The 22003-nt window shown below is 44.1% G+C and overlaps 1 protein-coding gene across 1 annotated transcript; it reads right to left on the bottom strand.

Annotated features, from left to right (window-relative positions):
• Positions 1–769: 769 nt before the first annotated feature.
• Positions 770–3346, bottom strand: LOC123150159 (probable trehalose-phosphate phosphatase 8). The gene is made up of 10 exons (XM_044569971.1): positions 2986–3346; positions 2715–2855; positions 2477–2626; positions 2304–2357; positions 2102–2203; positions 1905–1982; positions 1721–1790; positions 1554–1624; positions 1318–1410; positions 770–1219 (listed from the first exon to the last, which is right to left on the bottom strand). Exons 1-10 carry the CDS (start codon positions 3232–3234, stop codon positions 1142–1144), a joined length of 1086 nt encoding a protein of 361 aa, XP_044425906.1. The 5' UTR covers positions 3235–3346; the 3' UTR covers positions 770–1141.
• Between the last annotated feature and the right edge of the window lie 18657 nt (positions 3347–22003).

A 22003-nucleotide genomic window follows, 5' to 3' on the forward strand; every position in this document is an offset into this window, starting at 1 on the left:
AAGTCAAAGCAACCGACTACTCCAGCATGCCCACTACGCTACGGTTGCGGCACCTCTGTTCCCATGCTAGGGTACACATCCTCCATTTGCTAGAAATGCCTGCCAAAATCCAGAAATTCAATTTGGCTCCCGGGAGCACATGCTCCTGGGCCCAACACTATTTTTTCAAATGTCAAAAAAATCTAGACAAATGTTTTGCGATCTTAATCACATCCAAATGCTACTTGCAAATTTTGAGACAAAAAGATTAAACATTTTCGCTTGTGCGAAAAAAAGCAAATTGAAGACCAAATGTCATCCTAATTTGGGTTTTTTCACCGACAAAACACCGCTGCTCCATTTCGCACGAAATTTGTCAAGCATGATTGCGAAACTAACACGGACATCTATTAAAACTTTCAGATTTTTCTGATTTGTTTTACATTTGTTTGGAATTTATTGTTCATCCGGGAGCATATGCTCCCGGGAGCCAAAACGCCCCTCCGCCAAAATCACGCTAGTTTAATTATAGGAACATGTTTTTTCTTTCTTTCAAAAAGGAAGTTGAAACCCCAAGACTCTGCATGAGTGTGATGCACACAAACCATTTTTATTAAAGTTGTTGCAAGACGATGTGGTCAAAGTCATTAACAAGTGGAATACAAAACAGAGACAACTACCATAGAACCATTACAAGATATGAATTTTTTTGTCGAAAAAACAAGATATGAATTTAACACCTACGGCTAAGTCAAAATCTTCCGCAACAAATAGATAACATGAAGTAGCATTTGATCTTCAGCTCTTTTTATGGAGCACTTAAGTAAACAAGTTGATTAATCTGGCCATTATGATTCTTACATATGTTACATTTTACTGGTATGGCCAGGACTTATGAGTCATCATACAGGGGAATGTACCCATAGAAAGAAAAAAAGAAAGAAAAAATTGGTGAGAGGCAGCTTAACTTGCAGATGCAGTGCCTCCCAAACCCATGCAACAAAGGTAAACTAAAAGCGGGAACTAGATATAGGCGAGGGTTATTACATGCATGGAATATGATATAACCAAATTAGCTAACAAACTACTTAATTAATCATGCTGAAGCTTCTTGATAAATCAGTGCCAGGAGCAGCCGCTGATGTGGCAGTCTGTGACTGTGCTACACTCTTGCGCGCATCGCCGACGATGACGAACGCCGGCGCCTCCACTGCACCAAGCGGTGAAGGAACTCCATGACCTGACGAAAACAAGGAGAAATTAATACTATGTAAGCTACAATCACTGATGACTAGACTTAGCAGGGATCTGCGTCATGATATATGTATGTATATACACCTCAGTGGGGTCCTGGAGAGAGTAGGAGGCGTCGGTCTCCCTAGGGCACTTGGAGACAAGGATGCCGAGGCCATGACCTCTCTTTCTCAGCATCTAGTTGACATCAACAAAATCAGAAGATAAAGAAGCAGCCAAAACAAATGAAATCACTAGGTTCGTAGCTAGCATGCATATATATGTACAAAACTACAAATGAAATCAGTTGGACGCGACGTGTGTTAGTTTAATCCGTGCACCTTGAAAGCATCCTCGTCAGTCCGGTCGTCCCCGAGGTACAGCGGCAGGACGTCGCTGCGTCCGTCGAATCCTAGAGACAGCACAGCAGCAGATTTTATATGCAACCCGTCATTTTATCCGACGAGGACGAAGACGACGCAGCGGGCAGGGTGGCAGGGGCACCTACCCAGGGATTGGAGCAAGAACTCCACGGCCTTGCCCTTGTCCCACATGATGGAAGGCCGGATCTCCAGGACCTACGCCCAGTAGATTCAATATTCACGGGCTCAGTGAGCAAATGTTAAATAACATGATTTAGTAAGCGCTGCTAGTAATTAACTCCATGATCGATCCATGGCCAATCAACCAACCTTTCTGCCTTCGTTGAGGCTGAGATCGGGGTAGTCCCGGAGCACCTCCTTGGCTTGCTCGGCCAATGGACTCCATCTCTGCAGAGGGGATCGGAGCAGTTGAGATCGATGAGGATCTCTCTCATTAACTTAGAACCTTCTTGTTTGACTTAGCTAGATTGTTGCTGATTAATTTGATTGGTGAGCTCTCTGGTTACCTTTTCATCCACGCACCGGAAGTGCACGGAGAGGCAGAACTTGTTGTTTTCCACCCTGGCCCCCGGCGTGCTCTTGGTCTTCTCCACCAGAGCCTCGTAGACCTGGCACCCAAACCAAAATAAAACCAAGAAAAGCGAGAGATCAGTACATGCGCCGTTGGTAAGTTCCTCGTGGCTCAACTAACTAACAAAAGTCGTGTACCTCGGCGATGACCGGGAGGAACTCGCGAGCAGGTTGCAGGAGCACCTCCTCCGCCTGCAAATAGGGCGAGGAATAATTGATGGAATCAGGCACGAATGATTGGAGAGGGATGGGCCATGCATGGCCAGTTAGATTCTTGCGCGACGGAGAGATGCTTGAGAGAGATGGCGTACGTTAGAGCCTGGGCCTTTGATGTCCATGCCGTGGCTGCCCGCGTAGTAGAGCTCCGAGAGGCCTACGAAGCTGCACACCTTCTCCACGCACCGGCCGGTGACGATCGCCGCCGGGAAGTGCTTCGCAACGCCGCGCACTGCCTCCCGCATCTAGAACATCAAGGACAAGGCATGGTCGGCGATGTGAGCGTTGCTTGAAGTAGCTAGCCAGGCTGGTTATCGCGGTCTCTTATCTTACCTCTCCGCTGATGACCGCCGTGTCGGGGTCGGCGACGATGGGCGAGAGCGTGCCGTCGTAGTCCAGGAACACGACCACCTGCTTCCCCTTGGCGGCCGCCGCGATCTGCTCGAAGCTAGCAAGGGCCGACGGGTGCTTCCTCTGCGCGCGCCAACCAAGGAAAAAAGAAACGCAGATCAATCATCAGAATGGACGGAAAACAGCCCGGCCGGCGCGCTCTCACAGCAATGCGTGGGCACGCGCGCCTCACCAAACCAGCCGCCAAACTCACCGTCCACGCGGCGTACTCGTCGACGGCTGCGGAGCGGGCCGGCGAAGAAGCCCGCATGGCCTGGACGACCCAGCTTGTGGCGCAGGGTGACCCGGCGCGGAACTCGTCGTCGACGGCGGAGCGGCGCCGCAGGGAGGAGGACGCGGCGCCGCGGCACGCGAAGATCGCGCGGCTGGAGGAGCCCGGCATGGCCGCGGCCGCCGCTATGCCGCCCATGTCCGGGCGGAGCACCACGTCCTGGTTCGCCATGGCGCACGCAAACAACCACACGTGTGCTCACGACACGCGCCTCCCGCTGCGTGAGAGTGGTGCCCAGCAGTGACAGTGGGGAATAGTTCACGAGGAAGAGGCGACCAGACCGGTTTTCCCTGGGTGAAGAAGCCAATGGCGAAGTGTCGGTACTTATAAAGGCGGAGCGGCGTTGGGTCGGTACCCATACTAGTGGAACTACTGCGTTTTTTCTAACCGGAGTGGACATGTGTCGTTTTCTCATTCACAATTGCAGGGTGCACAATTATATGAACAGTTAACATTCTGAAAATTTAATTGACGACTATAGATTAAGATTCGAGAATAACATTGTTGTTTTTGTCCTGCAAAATACTTTCAAATTATATGTAGACCCTTTTACTATATTCATATTTCGAGTTCAAATCAAAGTGGTGCTCTGGAGGCTGTGGAAATTCAAATATTCTTCATTTTTGGATGAAATGTGTGGCCATTTCTCGATCAGTCACATATAGCCATCTGTTGCAAGGGGGAAAATTGACTCGAAGAATCAGAGGGACTTTGGCGGAAGGAGTGTCCTTTGATGTTGGTCACTGACATGCGGGAGCCGCGCACATCCAATAAACCCAATGTCAAGAGAAAATAAAATACTAGAAGAAAAAATAAGATCAAATACGGTCAAAGGAGAAAGCAATCGATTAGTGGGGAGAGAGAAGCATGGTCCAACATGTATTATAGATGGACCAAGACTATGTTAGCCTTGTTTTATCGTGGCTGTGATGCATGCCAAAAGTAAGCTCTCATGCGAGCCGTTAGATCAGGTGCTGCGGAGTCGTCCGATTTGCCGCAAGCTGGACCACGCGCAGCCTCCTCCCCCAACTTGACCGTTGCAACAGACGACGTGTTGGAACACAACAACCAGCCTCCAAACCGCATTCCCCCATGCGTGTGAATCGTGAGTGGCGGCCCCTTTTGCCCCGCGGTAAGGGATCCAGAATCTATGACCGGTGTCCGCCGCAACATCCCTACACCACCATTGCAACACTGGCACCCATAGTACCTCCCTTGCACCCCGCCCCTAATCTGGCCAGGTGGCGCACCATATCGTCATAGATATGCTCTCCTACGCCATGGCTCAAAGCTCTTAGGGGTTGACTATTCCCTGGCCGACGAATTAAGCTCTAGCAAGTGGGAGGCTGCCTAGCAACATTGGATTTGATATGTTGGTTTCTATGAACCTAGTTTTTTTCCTGAGAAACAATTTCCTTGTTGCATGCATATATGAATTTACCGAATGTTAATGTTGAATTCAGTAAATAGTTGCATCCCAACAAAGATGATGTTGAATTCAGTAAGTTGCAAGACCTGAAATTTTATGAATGTTGATGAGCTAAAAAAAATTGAATGTTGGTGAGCCGAATTAGCTGAATGTTAATGTTCAATTCAGCAATTTGCATCCCCATTGATGTAGAATTCATTGAAAGTTACAAAGTTCAATTTTCTATATGTTGATGTTGAATACCAGTAGCAGAGGGGGCTCCCATTCAAATTTATATGTTATGATTCAGGAAAGCGCAAAAACCCAATTCAAAAAAGTGCACCCAGAAAACATTTTTGTCTCCCTTCTCTAAACCTAGTATTTGTTTTGGAAAAAAGTGAGGATGCAAAAGTAACAATGATATATTTTGATGAATGGAAAATCCTTCAAAAACATGATGTTGCAGAAATAGACCTAGTCTTCAGAAAATGAGAATGTTGTAGCAAATGTTGTTTACTTTCATTGAGCATGGCTATCTAAAAATAGCAAATTGTGCACGCTCTACTAAAGAAATCCACCAATCTGGAATGTTCAATTGATAGTGTTGGTCTATAAATGTTTGTTGCCAAAATAGAGGGTTACTCTGGCCCTCTCTGATCTTATTGTTTCTACCTAAACAAAGTTTGCACCGAAAAAGGAATTATGTTCTACCTTTTGTTCTAAATGCTATTGATGAATGATGTTCTACTTTTGTTGCAATGTTAGTAGGATACCGAAGGTGGGATAGGAGGTGAGGAGAGCATTTTACAACTCACGGTGGCGTGGATTCAGATCCCATGCTCAATGCTACCGACACAATGCATGAAAAGGAAGAAGATGGCAATATTTGATCCCAACTGCTTGCACCATATGTTGGCATAGAGTTCGACTCGATTGATGATGCTAAAAAATTCTAAAATGACTACGCCTTCAAATTGGGATTCGCCACACACATAGCTGCTTCTAACAATGGCTAGAAGAAAGGTCCTCCGACACTTATCAAGAGTGTTTTCCAGTGTGTCCACACAGGGAAGCCAACAAGTATAGGGTTGATACTAGTAGTGCTTCAAAAGGGATCACAACATAAGGGATCTCATCTAGCAAGAAGGATGAGGTTGAAATGGATGTGATAGACAAACGTCAAAAGATTAGGATGTTGTGTCATGATTGTAAAGCTCACATGATTGTTGGGCTTAGGGGCAATAGGTGGACTGCTACATTCATTGTTGCACAACATACACATTCTCTGATGAAGTAGGACGCAATGTAAGATCATGAGGATAATGTGGCTTTCACTAGAGAGGCAACAACTCCATCACTTTACTCATTGTATGTGCCACTAAAAAAAGAAAGCCACATTTTGACCTTTAGAAGTTCTTTTACGGTAATATCCGCGTGTGAGGGGGAAGGAGAGGGGGTGGCGGCCGTGCCGCCGCCACCGAAACCGCCTCCGATCATCACGCCGGCGCGTGGGGGTGAGGTTGTAGCGGCCTTGCCGCTGTCACCGGCATCATTGTTGCCGCCGGAATGTGGTGCATCCGAGTCCGACTCGAATCTGGATTAGGATCCGGCCACCAGGCCTTTGGATCCAGTGCGACGGAGGACCCATTTCAAAGATGGCCAGAGGGCCGAGATTTGACAGGTGATAACCCACAAGTATAGGGGATCGCAACAGCTTTCGAGGGTAGAGTATTCAACCCAAATTTATTGATTCGACACAAGGGGAGCCAAAGAATATTCTCAAGTATTAGCAGCTGAGTTGTCAATTCAACCACACCTGGAAACTTAGTATCTACAGCAAAGTGTTTAGTAGCAAAGTAATATGATAGTGATGGTAACGATAACAAAAGAGTAATGAAAGCAAAGTGATATTTTTGGTGTTTTGTAGTGATTATAACAATAGCAACGGGAAAGTAAATAAGCGTAAACCAGTATATGGAAAGCTCGTAGGCATTGGATCAATGATGGATAATTATGCCGGATGCGGTTTATCATGTAACAGTCATAACATAGGGTGACACTGAACTAGCTCCAATTCGTCAATGTAATGTAGGCATGTATTCCGAATATAGTCATACGTGCTTATGGAGAAGAACTTGCATGACATCTTTTGTCCTACCCTCCCGTGGCAGCGGGGTCCTAATGGAAACTAAGGGATATTAAGGCCTCCTTTTAATAGAGAACCGGAACAAAGCATTAGCACATAGTGAATATATGAACTCCTCAAACTATGGTCATCACCGGTAAGTATCCCGATTATTGTCACTTCGGGGTTAACGGATCATAACACATAATAGGTGACTATAGACTTGCAAGATAGGATCTAGAACTCTCATATATTGCTGAAAACATAATAGGTTCAGATCTGAAATCATGGCACTCGGGCCCTAGTGACAAGCATTAAGCATAGCAAAGCCATAGCAACATCAATCTCAGAACACAGTGGATACTAGGGATCAAACCCTAACAAAACTAACTCGATTACATGGTGAATCTCATCCAACCCATCACCGTCCAGCAAGCCTACGATGGAATTACTCACGCACGGCGGTGAGCATCATGAAATTGGTGAAGGAGGATGGTTGATGATGACGACGACGACGAATATGGCTTTGGGGCTTGGCGATGATAACCCGAACGGACTCCAGATCAGCCCTCCCAAGAGGTTTTGGGGCTTGGCGGCGGCTCCGTACCATAAAACGCGATGATTTCTTCTCCTTTACTTTTTTCTCCCGGAAAGCAGTTATATAGAGTTGGAGTTGGAGTCAGGGGTCTCTAGGGGGCCCACGAGGTAGGGGGGCGCGGCCTAGGAGGGGGGAGGGCGCCCCCCACCCTCGTGAGAAGGGTGTGGCCCCCTGGTCTTCATCTTTGGCGAGGATTTTTATTATTTATTGTAAGATATCCCGTGGAGTTTCAGGTCATTCCGAGAACTTTTGTTTTCTGCACATAAAACAACATCATGGCAATTCTGCTGAAAACAGCGTCAGTCCGGGTTAGTTCCATTCAAATCATACAAGTTAGAGTCCAAAACAAGGGCAAAAGTGTTTGGAAAAGTAGATACGACGGAGATGTATCAACACCCCAAGCTTAAACCCTTGCTTGTCCTCAAGCAATTCAGTTGACAATCTGAAAGAAGTAAAGAAAAACTTTTACAAACTCTGTTTGCTCTTGTTGTTATAAATATGTCAAGCTAGCATTCAATTTTCAGCAAATATTATAACTAACCATATTTGCAATAATTCTCAGGTCTCATGTTTACTCATATCAATAGCATAATCAACTAGCGAGCCATAATAATAAATCTCGGATGACAACACTTTCTCAAAACAATCATAATATGATATAACAAGGTGGTATCTCGCTAGCCCTTTTTGAGACCACAAAACATAAATGCAGAGCACCTTTAAGGATCAAGGACTGACTAGACATTGTAATTCATGGTAAAAGAGATCCAATCATAGTCACACCCAATATAAATTAACAGTAATGAATGCAAATGCCAGCCGCGCTCTCCAGCTAGTGCTTTTTAATAAGAGGGTGATGACTCATCATAAAAGTAAATAGATAGGCCCTTCGCAGAGGGAAGCAAGGATTGTAGAGGTGCCAGAGCTCGGTTTTGAAATAGAGGTGAATAATATTTTGAGCGGTATACTTTCATTGTCAACATAACAACCAAGAGATGGCGATATCTTCCATGCTACACACATTATAGGCAGTTCCCAAACAGAATGGTAAAGTTTATACTCCCCCTCCATCAACAAACATCAATCCATGGCTTGCTCGAAACAACGAGTGCCTCCAACATACATCAGGTCCCAGGGGGAGTTTTGTGTGCAATTATTTTGATTTAGTTTGCATAAAGCATGGGACTGGGCATCCTGGTGACCAGCCCTTTATCTCGTGAGTGAGGAGCGGAGTCCACTCCTCTTGAGAATAACCCGCCTAACATGGAAGATACAGACAGTCCTAGTTGATACATGAGCTATTCGAGCATACAAAACAGGATGATTATTTGAAGGTTTAGAGTTTGGCACATACAAATTTACTAGGAACGGCAGGTTGATACCGCATATAGGAAGGTATAGTGGACTCATCTGGAATAATTTTGGGGTTTAAGGAGTTTGGATGCACAAGCAGTATTCCCTCTTAGTACAGGTGAAGGCTAGCAAAAGACTGGGAAGCGACCAACTAGAGAGCAATAACAGCCATGTACATGCATTAAAATTAATAAACATTGGATGCAAGCATGAGTAGGATATAATCCACCATGAACATAAATATCGTGAAGGCTATGTTGATTTGTTTCAACTACATGCGTGAACATGTGCCAAGTCAAGTCACTTAAATCATTCAGAGGAGGATACCACCCTATCATACCACATCATAACCATTTTAATAGCATGTTGGCACGCAAGGTAAATCATTATAACTCATAGCTAATCAAGCATGGCACAAGCAACTATGATCTCTAATTGTCATTGCAAACATGTTTATTGATAACAAGCTGAATCAGGAACCATGAACTCATCATATTTACAAAAACAAAAGAGGTCGAGTTCATACCAACTTTTCTCATCTCAGTCAGTCCATCATATATCATCATAATTGCCTTTCACTTGCACGACCGAACGATGTGAATAATAATAATAAGAGTGCATGTGCATTGGACTAAGCTGGAATCTGCGAGCATTCAATAACAGGAGAAGACAAGGCAATATGGGCTCTTTTGTCAGATAAACAATAATGCATATAAGAGCCACTTCAACAATTTAATCATGGTCTTCTCCTACTGACCCCCAAAGAAAAGAAAAGAAATAAAACTATTTACATGGGAAAGCTCCCAACAAGCAAAAGAAGAACGGGAAATATTTTTGGGTTTTCTTTTTAATTACTACTACAAGCATGGAAAGTAAATTAATTGAAAGCTACAACTAATTTTTTTTGGTTTTTCTTAAGGTTTATCAAACACACAAGAAGAAAGCATAAAAGAAAATAAACTAGCATGGATGATACAATGAAAAAGTATGAGCATCGACATCTGGCAATGAGTGTGTGTGAACATAAATGTAATGTCGGTGAGAAATACATACTCCCCCAAGCTTAGGCTTTTGGCCTAAGTTGGTCTATGGCAACGGCTGGCCTGGCTGATATCCATAATAATAGTTGTTGGGGTCGTACAACGATGCAGCAGCTATCGCCTCCTGAGCTGCAGCGTGGCAACGAGTGGTCTCCGCTCTCCTCTCGTACTCATCTGCCTCTTCTTTGGTAATAGTATATCCTCCTCTTGCCTGATAATCAAAGAAATCAGGAGCAAGGAGAGTAATATGGACAACACGGCGTGTGTCAAAGATTAATCGGTACTGGAGAGGTGATTCGTTCCTCTCGAGAAAATGGTGGGAAACCATAGAATCAAAATCTAAATAAGCAGGAGGCAACTCCATGTCTCCTTCACAAACGTCTATCTCAAAGAAATTTAGCTAAGCGGGTTGCATAAATTCCTCCAAAGAAATCTCCATTATGTCTATTATGATGCAACCTACGAGCTACAATGGCTCCGATATGATAAGATTGGTCTCCTGACATAGCACTCCGGAGAATGCTAAGGTCAGGGACACACATGTGACACGCTTCATCCTTAGCATTTATGCACCTACCTATGAAGAGAGCAAAATAGTGTATAGCAGGAAAGTGAATGCTCCCTATGGCAGCTTGCGTTATGTCTCTAGATTCCCCTACAGTTATACTAGCAAGAAAGTTTCTAAATTCACATTTAGGGGGATCCCTAACACTACCCCATCGTGGAAGTTTGCAAGCAAAAGTGAAATCCTCTAAGTCCATGGTATAAGATTTGTTATAAAGATCAAACATGACTGAAGGAGAATTACGCGAAGATGAATACTCAAACCTCCTCACAAAAGGGCTTGTGAGCTCCTGATACTGGGGGCATTTGTCTACCTCAAAGTCCTCAAGATCGGCATTACACAAATATGCGTTAAATTCTTCTTTAATTCCCGCTCGATCCATAAAATTTTTAGAAGGCCACTCACAAGGACGCACTGGAGCGTCTCTTGGTGGCTCTTCGTCAGCATCACACATTGCAAGCCTGGGTCCTTGCTTCTTTGAAGAACCACCTTGGAACATTTTCCTAAACATATTTCTTCCTCTAAAAAATTCTGAATTTTTTTAGTAACTTCAAAATAAAAGTAAACCAAACTCAATAATATTGATAGCAACTACTCCTACAAGTGCCTAGAGCCTATATCATGCATCAAAACTACTTTTGACCATATAAATTTGACATGCAAGCTCAAGAACAGGGTCACCTAAGCAACACAAATTTGCAATGAATAAAGCACTAGAACAAAAACTAATTGGACCAATGGAGGAGTCACATACCAAGGAACAATTCCCCAAGCAGTTTTAATATAGTTTCTTTTAATGGAGCATGACATAGTAGGTACTCCCCAATCTCCAAGTTTCTTTGGTATTCCACCCTTAAAAGTATAATTAGCAAGCATGGTTGAAATTTCAGCTTTCGGTATCTTTCTTTTATTTGTAATAATATCTTTCATGTACTTAGCATAAGGATTGGTTTTGAGTATATCAGTTAATCACATACGTAAAAAGATAGGTCTAATCATTTCAGCAAAGTGCTAAAAATCCTCATCATCCTTTTTCTTGGATGGTTTGGGAGGAAAAGGCATGGGTTTCTGAACCCAAGGTTCTCTTTCTTTACCATGTTTCCTAGCAACAAAATCTTTCTTATCATAACGTTGATTCTTTGATTGTGGGTTATGAAGATCAACAGCAGGTTCAATTTCTACATCATTATCATTACTAGGTTGAGCATCATTATGAACATCATTATTTGCATTTTCATTAGGTTCATGTTCATTACCAGATTGAGTTTCAGTATCAGACATAGATATACCATTTGGATTATCAGGTGGTTCAGCAATAGGTTCACTAGAAGTTTGCACAGTTCTGTCATTTTCTTCTTCTTCTTTTTAGAAGAACTAGGTACATCAATATTATTTCGCTGAGAATCTTGCTCAATTCTCTTAGGGTGGCCTTCAGGATACAAAGGTTCCTGAGTCATTCTACCAATTCTAGTAGCCACTTTAACATCATAATTAGTTTTCTTACTATTTGTCTCATTGAGCAATTCTTTTTGAGCTTGAAGTACTTGTTCTACTTGAGTGGTAACCATAGAAGCATGTTTGCTAACAAGTTTAAGTTCACCTCTAATATTAGCCATATAATCACCCAAGTATTTAATCATATCAGCATCTTGTTTTAATTGTCTACCAAAATAAGCATTGAAGTCTTCTTGCTTAAACATAAAATTATCAAACAGGCCATGCGCATGCAAGGTTTTAATGGGGCATGGAGGAATTAGTCGGATTCCTTTTTCCAGAAAGGTAGTGTGGGCATAAAGGTGAATGATGACATTAGTCATTACTTCCAAACGCATAAAGGCCTGAGACAAGGAGATCCTATATCTTCAATTATGTTCAACATTGTGGCAAACATGTTGGCTGTTCTCATAGGTCGAGCCAAGGAGAGAGGCTTCGTAGGTGGTCTTGTGCCCCATCTGGTGGATGGGGGCGTGTCTATCTTACAATATGCGGACGACACTATCATCTTCATGGAGCATGACCTTGCGAAGGCGAGGAATATGAAATTGGTCTTATGTTTATTTGAACAGCTGTCAGGTCTTAAGATCAACTTTCACAAGAGTGAGTTGTTCTGCTTTGGTAGGGCCAAAGATGACCAAGACAGTTACAAGCAACTGTTCGGCTGCGAACTAGGAGCGTTACCATTTAGTTATCTAGGCATTCCAATTCATCATAGGAAACTAACTAATGAGGATCGTTTTGAGAAGAAACTAAGCTACTGGAAGGGTAAGCTTATGTCATATGGAGGAAGGCTGGTATTGATCAGCTCGGTGCTCATGAGTATGCCGATGTTCCTTCTGTCTTTCTTTGAGATACCTAAAGGGGTACGTAAGAGACTAGACTACTATCGATCCCGTTTTTTCTGGCAATTCGACAAGGTTAAGGCAAAGTACCGTTTGGCAAGATGGGATATTATTTGTCGACCAAAAGATCAGGGGGTATTGGGATTAAGAACCTCGGGATTAAAAACAAATGTCTACTGAGCAAATGGTTGTTTAGGTTAGCACTTGAACCCGAGGGTATGTGGGCTCAAATCCTAAGAAATAAATACTTGCACTCTAAAACTCTTGCTCAAGTGACCGTAAGACCTAATGATTCATCATTTTGGAAGGGTCTCATGAGAGTGAAAGAAACTTTCTTCCATAGGGTGAAATCCATTGTTGGGGACAGAACAACAACAAGGTTTTGGGAGGATACTTGGTTAGGCGACACACCGCTAGCTCTCCAATATCCTTCCCTGTATCATATTGCTCAATGTAAAGAAGACTACGTAGCAACAATTTTGCAGACAGTCCCTTTGAATATCCAGTTCAGGAGGTCCCTGGTAGGGGAAAGATGGGCTTCTTGGTTACACCTAGTGAGGAGGTTGATGGATGTTAAACTCTATGATTAGGATGATACATTGAACTGGAAACTAATGAGTAATGGAGTGTTCACGGTTAAATCGATGTACTCTGATCTCATTAACTCTGGCCCTATCCCAAGATGGTTACACATTTGGAAAGTTAAGGTTCCCTTGCGTATTAAAATCTTTATGCGGTTTGTTCACAAGCAAGTGATCCTCACCAAAGATAACCTGCTAAAGCGGCGATGGGTAGGGAGTTCACGCTGTTGCTTTTGTGTTCACGATGAAACAATTCAACATTTATTTCTTGATTGCCCTCTCGTGAAGTTACTTTGGCGGTCTGTCCATATAACATTTAATATTACGCCTCCGGTAAGCATAGATGCGTTGTTTGGGACGTGGCTAAATGGAGTGCCTCCTCATGTTGCGTCAAGTATTTGGATTGGAATATGCGCACTTATTTGGGCTATATGGAACTGCATGAATGATTTGATTTTTAATAGAGCAGCTATTGTTAATTTCTTGCAGGTTATCTTCAGGGCTACGACATGAATCTGTACGTGGTCGTTACTCACTCCTATGGGCTCCAGGGAGCAGCTAGCTACTGGGTGCAACCGGTGGGAGATGGTAGCGTGGGCTATTTTCAACTAGTTTGGATGGCGGTCGCATAATAGGATATGTCCCTAGTATCTTTTCATCCAGCCAGTTGTGGCTTTGTGTTTATCTTGTTTTATTGTTTTAGCTCCTGCTATGAGCCGTACTTTGAAGACCAGACGATTTGTTTTTCTTGAACTTATTTTAATGAAGTGTCCGTATGCATCTCTCCGATGCAGAGGTCGGGGGATGACCCCCTTTTCGAAAAATGTTAGGGTGGGTACTAAAACATTTTTATTTTTATTTTGTTCTTCTGTGATCCCATCTGGAGGCCTTTTCCGGCACCCTGCCGGAGGGGGAATCGATAACGAAGGGCTTCTACATCAACCTTTCTACCCTTCTAATGACGTGTGAGTAGTTTACCACAGACCTAGGGGTCCATAGCTACTAGCTAGATGCCTTCTTCTCTTTCTTTGATCTTCATACAACATTCTCCTCGATGTTCTTGGAGATCTATTCGGTGTAATCTTCTTTTGTGGTGTGTTTGTTGGGATCCGATGATTTGTTGGTTTATGATTAGATTATTCATGAATATTAATTGAGTCTTCTCTAAATTATTTTATGCAATTATTATAGATTTGTATTTCTCTCCAATCTATCTGTTTAGTTTGGCCACCTAGATTGATTTTTCTTGCAATGGGAAAGGTGCTTTGTGATGGGTTCAATCTTGCGGAGCTCAATCCCAGTGACATAAGGGGTCATGACACGTATTTTTATTGTTGCCATTAAGGGGGAAACGACGGGGTTTATTCATATTGCTTGGGTTTTCATTGTCTACATCATGTCATCTTGCTTAAGGCGTTACTCCGTTTTCATTAACTTAATACCCTAGATGCATGCTGGATAGCGATCGATGGGTGGAGTAATAGTAGTAAATGCAGGCAGGAGTCGGTCTACTTGTATCGGACGTGATGCCTATATACAGGATCATTACCTTGAATGTCGTCATACCTATGGGGTTTTCTATCAATTGCCCAATAGTAATTTGTTTACCCACCGTATGTTTTTTGTTCGAGAGAGAAGCCTTCGGTGAAAACTATGGCCACCGGCTCTACTTTTATCATATATAAAATCCAAAAATATCTTTCTGCAACTTATTTACCGTTATTCTATTCTGTGTCTTATTTTATCTATCTACCAATACGAGATTTGATCCTTGCAAATAACCGCCAAGGGGATTGACAACCCCCTTGTTTGCGTTGGGTGCAAGTATATGCTTTTGTGTGTGCAGGTGCTGCTAACGAGGTTCTCCTACTAGATTGATAACCTTGATTCTTAACTGGGGGAAATACTTATCTGTACTATACTGCTTCATCCTCTCCTCTTTGAGGAAATCCCAACGCAGGTCACAAGTACAAGGTAGAATTTCTGGCACCGTTGTCGAGGATACATCACTAAAATCTATCAAGTACCTTCGCGTAAACTGTCATCTACTTGTTCTTAATTTAATTTTCCATTTGCCGCTCGTTTTCATCTCCCCCACTTCTAAGATGATTTTACAAAAAACACAAAAATAGTTTCGTTTGCTTGTTTGTTTGCTTTAAGTTGCTAACATGTCTGAGTTTGTTATCGGAAAAAGTGAGGATGGTAAAATTCCTAAAGTTGAAATTCCCGCAAATTTGGATTCTAAATTTTTTGTTGCGGGAAGTGGAAACATCATAGGAAAAAGTGTTATTCATGAATTCTTTAATTATACGGGGGCATTGGTTTGTGATGATATTCCTATTCTGAAAAGAACTAAGAGTTACGCCAAAGCTATTTCAGCACTTGTTCTTAAACTTGAGAGAAGATTTATGCGTACTCACCCCACTTTGCAGAGATTGCTATATGGATTACCTGTTATAAGTAACCCAAAGGCTTAAAAGATAGCTACTCTTGTCCTTATGAATGAATTTGATTATATAGTACGTGAGGCTAGGGAGATCTTTGATTTTTATAATATGTGCCAAGAACGTCCTTATATAGATGAAGATTGTCTGTTAAGGTATTTGTTTCGTGATAATCATACTTTTCATGAGAATACTAAAAAAGAAATTCCTCCTACATATTATCCAACGAGTTTTCAGTAGTATTAATCAACAATATTCTTGGATAGAAAAAGGGAACCAAAAAGGATTTGAGGAAAGTTGCCTTAACAATAATAAAATTTTGGTTAGTGATGTGTTCCCCATTATTTTTGAAAAGCCACCCGATGAACACGTATCCCATGATGCAAAAACAAAAGATGACAACACTTGAAACTATGCATTACGCCTAGCTAGGGGCGTAAAACAATAGCGCTTGTTGGGAGGCAACCCAATAGTTAACTTTATTTCCCATTTTTATTTTCTATTTTTGAGTGTGCACACAATTATGCTACTATTGTGGTTGTGTTTTTGGGTTTAAATCAGTGTTTGTGCCAAGTAAAGGCTTTCGAATGATTTGGTTGATAGTTGACTTGATTCTGTGAAAAACATAAACTGTTAGGCCTAGTACCATAATTTTCTAAACGCACTAGAAGGCGATAAAATTCTGAAGTTTTTACATATGATTGTTATACAAATTTCCCACGTTTTCCTAAGTTTTCATATTTTTTGGAGTTACAGAAGTATAGTCATTTTTCAGATCATTACCGGATGTTCTGTTTTTCTGTTTTTGTTGCATAGTTTGCTTGTTTTAATGAATCTATGGATTGTATCGGGAGGGGGGGGTATAAGTCATGGTGAAGTTAGAATACAGTAGGTATTACGCAATAATAAAATACGAATGGGTTTACAACAGTACCTAAAGTTTATGATTTGCTTGTTATACTAATGGATAACACGAGTTTTCTGTGCTGAAGTTTTCAAGTTTTGGGTGAGATCGCAATGGATGAAGGAATAAGGAGTGGCATGACCCTAACATTGGGGATTCCCAAGGCACCCCAAGGTAATATTCAAGGGCATCCAAGCATCTAAGCTTGCGGATGCCCCGGATGGCATACCCTCTTTCTTCTACCAACCATCGGTATATTACTTGGAGCTATATTTTTATTCATCACATGATATAAGTTTTGCTTGGAGCATCGTGTATTATATGAGTATTTACTTTGTTTGATTTTTAGTTTGACACAATCATCTTTGTTGGACACACCTTTTGGGAGGGAAACACATTTATTTATGATTTGTTAGTATACTCTATGTGCTTCACTTATATCTTTTGAGTTAGGCAGTTGCTCTAGTGCTTCACTTATAACTTTTAGAGCATGGCGGTGGTTATATTTTAAAGAAATAATTGCACTCTCATTCTTAACTTATACCATTTTGAGAGTTTAATAAATAGTAATGGCTATATGCACGGGTTATGAAATTGGTCCTAATATGATAGGTATTCAAGAGGGATATTGTTTCGAATATAGCTACCAGATAAGACCCGCCCAGGAGGGGCCGGGTCAACCCCAACGACGGGTTACAAAAGAAGCCCAATAGTATTCAAGGCTACAGTTTATTAAGACTTGTAGAAGGCTTAAGCCCAGAGGCGGCTTAAGGCCCAATATTGTAAACCGCCGTATGTAAAGAAAGACTTGTAAAGAAAGGCATACAAAGAAGTCACCGAGCCGGACACGTTTTATGAACCGGCCGGGACTCTGTTGGCCGCCAGATGTCAACCCATGTATATAAGGGGACGACCCGGTGGCGGCTTAGGGCAAGAAACAAGAGATCGATAACCAAGCCGGCGAATTAGCCTCTTGGTGATCGAAACCCCAGCAATTCCAACACAACTAGACGTAGGCTTTTACCTTCATCGTAAGGGGCCGAACTAGTATAAACCTCTTGTGTCCTTTGTCCTGTTTAAACCCCTTTAAGCTTCCTAGTTGCGATGGCCCCACGACTAAGTCCTTTTGCTAGGACATATGCCATGACAATTCCACGACAGTTGGCGCCCACCGTGGGGCCAACGCACGATGGATTTGAGTTCTTGAAGGGAAACTTCGAAGTGCTCAAGGGATACGTTGTGGGCCGGATGACCAAGAGTCGTCGCGGCAAGCTCTACATCAACGACGAAGGCTGGGCCCCCGAGGCCGACTCAATTGAGTACGGGTATCGGGTCCCTTTCAGCGGAATTCATGTATTCATCGGCCGGATCGGGGAATCGGGCCCTAAGCCAGACGTCTGCACCAACATCATCGAGACGGCTCAGCGCGCGAGACCCGCCCGGGCCCGACCCACCGTAAAGTGTGCCTTTATGGGTTGCATCCATGGAGGTGAATACTCGAAAGGATCAGTGGATGGCGGTGAGATGGCCATCTGTTCTGACGCTACGTCATCAACAGGCGAGATAGATTCTTTATATTAGCTGTAGGATGGCATGCTTGGGGGCTGTTCCGATGGCAGCAGTATTCCGGACCCCTTTGAGCCACCGAATCGAGCCGGAGTCTTCATGGCAGGCTCTCAGCCCGGGAAGAACACGGCTGCAGCAGCAACAACCACCGGGTCGGCAGCGGCCGGGTCAGGAGATCCCGTGCGCCCCCAGATCAGATGCTAATGGACCTCATGGATAAACTGACGGCTCCATTGACTGCCGTGGTAGAGCCGGCGGATAAAGCTCAGCATGATGCGGAGGTGGCACGGGTACGCGAAGAGATTGCACAGGCCAAGGAAAATTTAGCAGCAGAAGAGGTCAGGATGGCCGTGGAATGGGCGGCTTTGGACGGTCGTGCCCAACAGCTTCAAGCGGAGACTTTCCGGCTCTCGGTGGATCTGAATGCGTCAAACGAGGTCATGAGGATAAGGCATCAGAAAACTCAGTCACATCCACCTCTGACGCTCGATCCTAGGAACCTTTTCCACACACCCGGGGCCGGTCCAAGTAACCCGCCGGAGGCAAATCGGATCACGACACCCGGAGCGCCGGTTCAGCCGCGGGCCATGGAACCACCTCGTATGAGTACCGCTCTGCCTCATTATGCGCCAACACCACCGGGTCACTTCTCCAATCCTTTGGAAAACCTCATTGCTGCGTCGGCTCGTTTGGCGGCTCTCCCCATGGAAGGCGACTCTCCGACAGCAATCGAAACACGAAGGGTGAGAGAACTTCTTCAGACGGCTCTGGTGCAGCAGGATGCGTACTCTTACAGTCGAGACAGAATCCATTCAACCCCTCGCCCGAGCCAGAGCCCGAGCTATAGCAGGCATATGGACTCAGCTGATATGTCAAGCAACGCTCAATGCCATAACCAACCACGCAGGCATGAGCCGGTGCATGCTGGAGCCCTTAACTTAGCGGATCAGGAGAGGATCCATCAAGAGGCTGAGCGGGCGGTTCAACTGGCAGCTGAGCAGGCGGCTCATCAAACTTTTCCGGCTTATCCAGCAACCTCTGTTGAGGCAGGAGTAGCCACAAGAACAGGAGGTGTTCCTTGCCTGGTGCCGGCTATACGTAATGATGGCTTACCTAAAGACTTTAAGGGGCCTCGTAAAGTGCCTAATTACACGTCTGACTTGCAGCCTGGGGCATGGATTGAAAGTTATGAGATGACAATGGAGATGTTGGAAGTCAGCGATGCAGCGATGGCTAAGTATTTCACCATGATGTTCGATGGAACGGCTCGCCCTTGGTTTAAAGGGTTACCACCCAATTCCATCGGCTCATGGGCGGAGTTGAAGGCTCGGTTCATTCAGAACTTCAAAGACACATGTAAGCAACCTATGTCAACCGTGGACCTGACTAATTGTAAGCAAGAGGAAGGGGAGTCCACAACCCATTGGGTGTGCCGGGTCAAGGAGATAATACATTCATCTGATAAGATGGATGCTGGCTCGACAGTCTTAATGTTGGAGAAAAATTGCCATTTTGAACTTCTGAAGCAGAAGCTGGGGCGGCTCAAGCGTGACTGCAATGACATAGGCCAGTTGATGGCAGCCCTGGTCAAATATGCTGATTCTGACAGTACCAAGGATCCCATGTCTGATGAAGAAAAAACAGGGAAGGGAAAGAAGAACGGTAACGGAAAGGGGCACCAGCATAACCCGGCAAATCAAGGAGGTAATAAACGTAAGGCCAACAAGTTTGTGGCGAACACCAATGCATAGGGCAACAACCAACGGCGCAATGGTAGGCAACCCCCTCGGTCAGGCGGGTCAGGTCCCACCCTCAAGCAACTACTGAATGAACCTTGTCCAAGGCACGACACCCGGGAGAAGCCAGCTACCCATCTGTGGAAGGACTGTATGATCATGAAGGCATTTAAAAATTCCAACATGTTTGATGGTAGCCACGGACCTGACGGTGGTTCAGGCGGAGGCGACTTTCAGGGCCCGGGCGCCGGGTCAAGCGGAGGCAGTTTTCAGGTCAAGGCCATTCGGGTAACCAGGGTGGTTATAATCAGCAACCCTGCCAAAATAATCAGCAACAACAATCTGGGTATCAGAGTAACCCAAAATAGTTGAATAGTGGGCAGTACCACGTGTTTACCACTAGTTTATGCAAGAGGGATCAGAAGCTTCATAAGAGGGCTGTCAATGCTGTTGAGCTGACAATTCCACATTATTTGAGGTGGTCAGAACAACCTATTGTGTGGAGACGAGAAGATCACCCTCCCCGGGTTGATAATCCAGGCCACTTGGCCTTGGTGGTGGCACCCCAGGTTGGTGGATATAAGTTCACTAAGGTGCTCATGGATGGAGGCAGTAGCATCAACATCCTCTATTATGAGATGTTTCGTCGGATGGGGTTGGCTAATAAAAGTCTTAAGCAATCCAACACTGTTTTTCATGGTGTTGTCCCTGGCAAGTCGGCATACCCAGTTGGTAAGATTGAACTGGAAGTGTCCTTTGGGGATGAATATGATTCCAGGGCTGAGAAGTTAACTTTTGAAGTGGTTAAGATCAAAAGCCCATATCATGCTCTGTTTGGATGGCCAGCTTACGCCAAATTCATGGCTCGGCCGTGTTATGTATATCTATAGCTCAAGATGTCGGGTTATAAAGGCACCATTACAGTACATGGAAGCCGGAAAATAGCCCTGGAATGTGAAGAAGGTGATGCCGCTTATGCTGAGTCTGTTTGCGCGACAAAGGAGTTGAAGTTTTATAAAGATAATGTTGACCCGGCGAACATGACGTCTTTAAAGAAGCCAACTACGGAGCATGAACCGGTGCTGAAATTCAATTCGGATGATGACACCAAAATGGTTGATTTTGTGCTAGGCGATTCATCAAAATAGTTCATCATCAGTGCCAACTTGGATCCAAAATAGGAAAGCGCGCTCATCGAGTTCATCCGTGAGAATCGGTACATCTTCGCATGGAAGCCTTCTGACATGCCGGGTGTCCCGAGAGAACTCGCTGAGCACACTCTTAACATTAATGCGAAGTTTAAGCCGGTCAGGCAGTTCCTTCGGCGGTTTAATGAGGAACAATGCAAAGCCATAGGAGAAGAGGTGGCCCGGCTATTAGCGGCCATGTTCATTGTGGAAGTTTTTCACCTAGAGTGGTTGGCTAACCCGATGCTTGTACTCAAGAAGAACGATACCTGGCGTATGTGTGTGGATTACACCGATTTAAACAAAGCTTGTCCAGCTGACCCTTTTGCTCTCCCTTGTATTGATCAGATCATTGATGCTACGGCGGGTTGTGAGCGTTTGAGTTTTCTGGATGCTTATTCAGGTTATCATCAGATCAAGATGGCAGTTAAGGACCAGGAGAAGACAGCTTTCATCACTCCGTTTGGAGCCTTCTGCTATGTGTCTATGCCTTTTGGGCTTAAGAGTGCCTAGGTGACTTATCAACGGTGTTTGCAGAATTGCCTTCACAATCAGATTGGGCGTAATGTTCATGCTTATGTGGATGATATAGTGGTGAAGTCCATAAAAGAGGAAACCTTGGTAACAGATCTAAAGGAGACCTTTGATAAACTCTGGGTCTACAAGATGATGCTTAACCTGGCCAAGTGTGTTTTTGGAGTCCCAGCTGGCAAACTCTTGCAGTTTTTGGTGTCCAACAGAGGTATTGAAGCTAACCCGGAGAAAATTAAGGCAATCACATCCCTGGCCAAACCAGCGTGCATCAATGACATTCAACGGCTGGCGGGTCGTGTTGCTGCTCTGAGCCGGTTCATAAGCCAGTTAGGGGAGAAGGCGATGCCTTTGTATCAGATGATGAAAAAGACGGATGACTTTGTTTGGAGTGAAGCTGCAAATTTTGCCTTTGAGGATCTGAAGAAACAGATTGCTGAGCCGCCGGTTCTTGCTACTTCGATTGAGAAAGAGCCATTATTGTTATATGTAGCTGCTAACTCACGAGCTGTTAGTGTGGCCATTGTGGTGGAACGCAAGGAGGCCGACAAGGAGCATCCGGT

Source organism: Triticum aestivum, chromosome 7A, assembly GCF_018294505.1.
Source record: "Triticum aestivum cultivar Chinese Spring chromosome 7A, IWGSC CS RefSeq v2.1, whole genome shotgun sequence".
In the NCBI taxonomy this organism is placed as follows: Eukaryota; Viridiplantae; Streptophyta; class Magnoliopsida; order Poales; family Poaceae; genus Triticum; species Triticum aestivum.

Bases quoted from the DNA above. Each gene is read 5' to 3' on its own strand.
- LOC123150159 (XM_044569971.1), bottom strand. From the start codon at position 3,234: ATGGCGAACCAGGACGTGGTGCTCCGCCCGGACATGGGCGGCATAGCG. The intron at 2,627-2,714 runs GTAAGATAAGAG...TTGATGTTCTAG, and splicing joins CGGCGGTCATCAGCGGAGAG to ATGCGGGAGGCAGTGCGCGG. The intron at 1,983-2,101 runs GTAACCAGAGAG...TCCCCTCTGCAG, and splicing joins TCCGGTGCGTGGATGAAAAG to AGATGGAGTCCATTGGCCGA.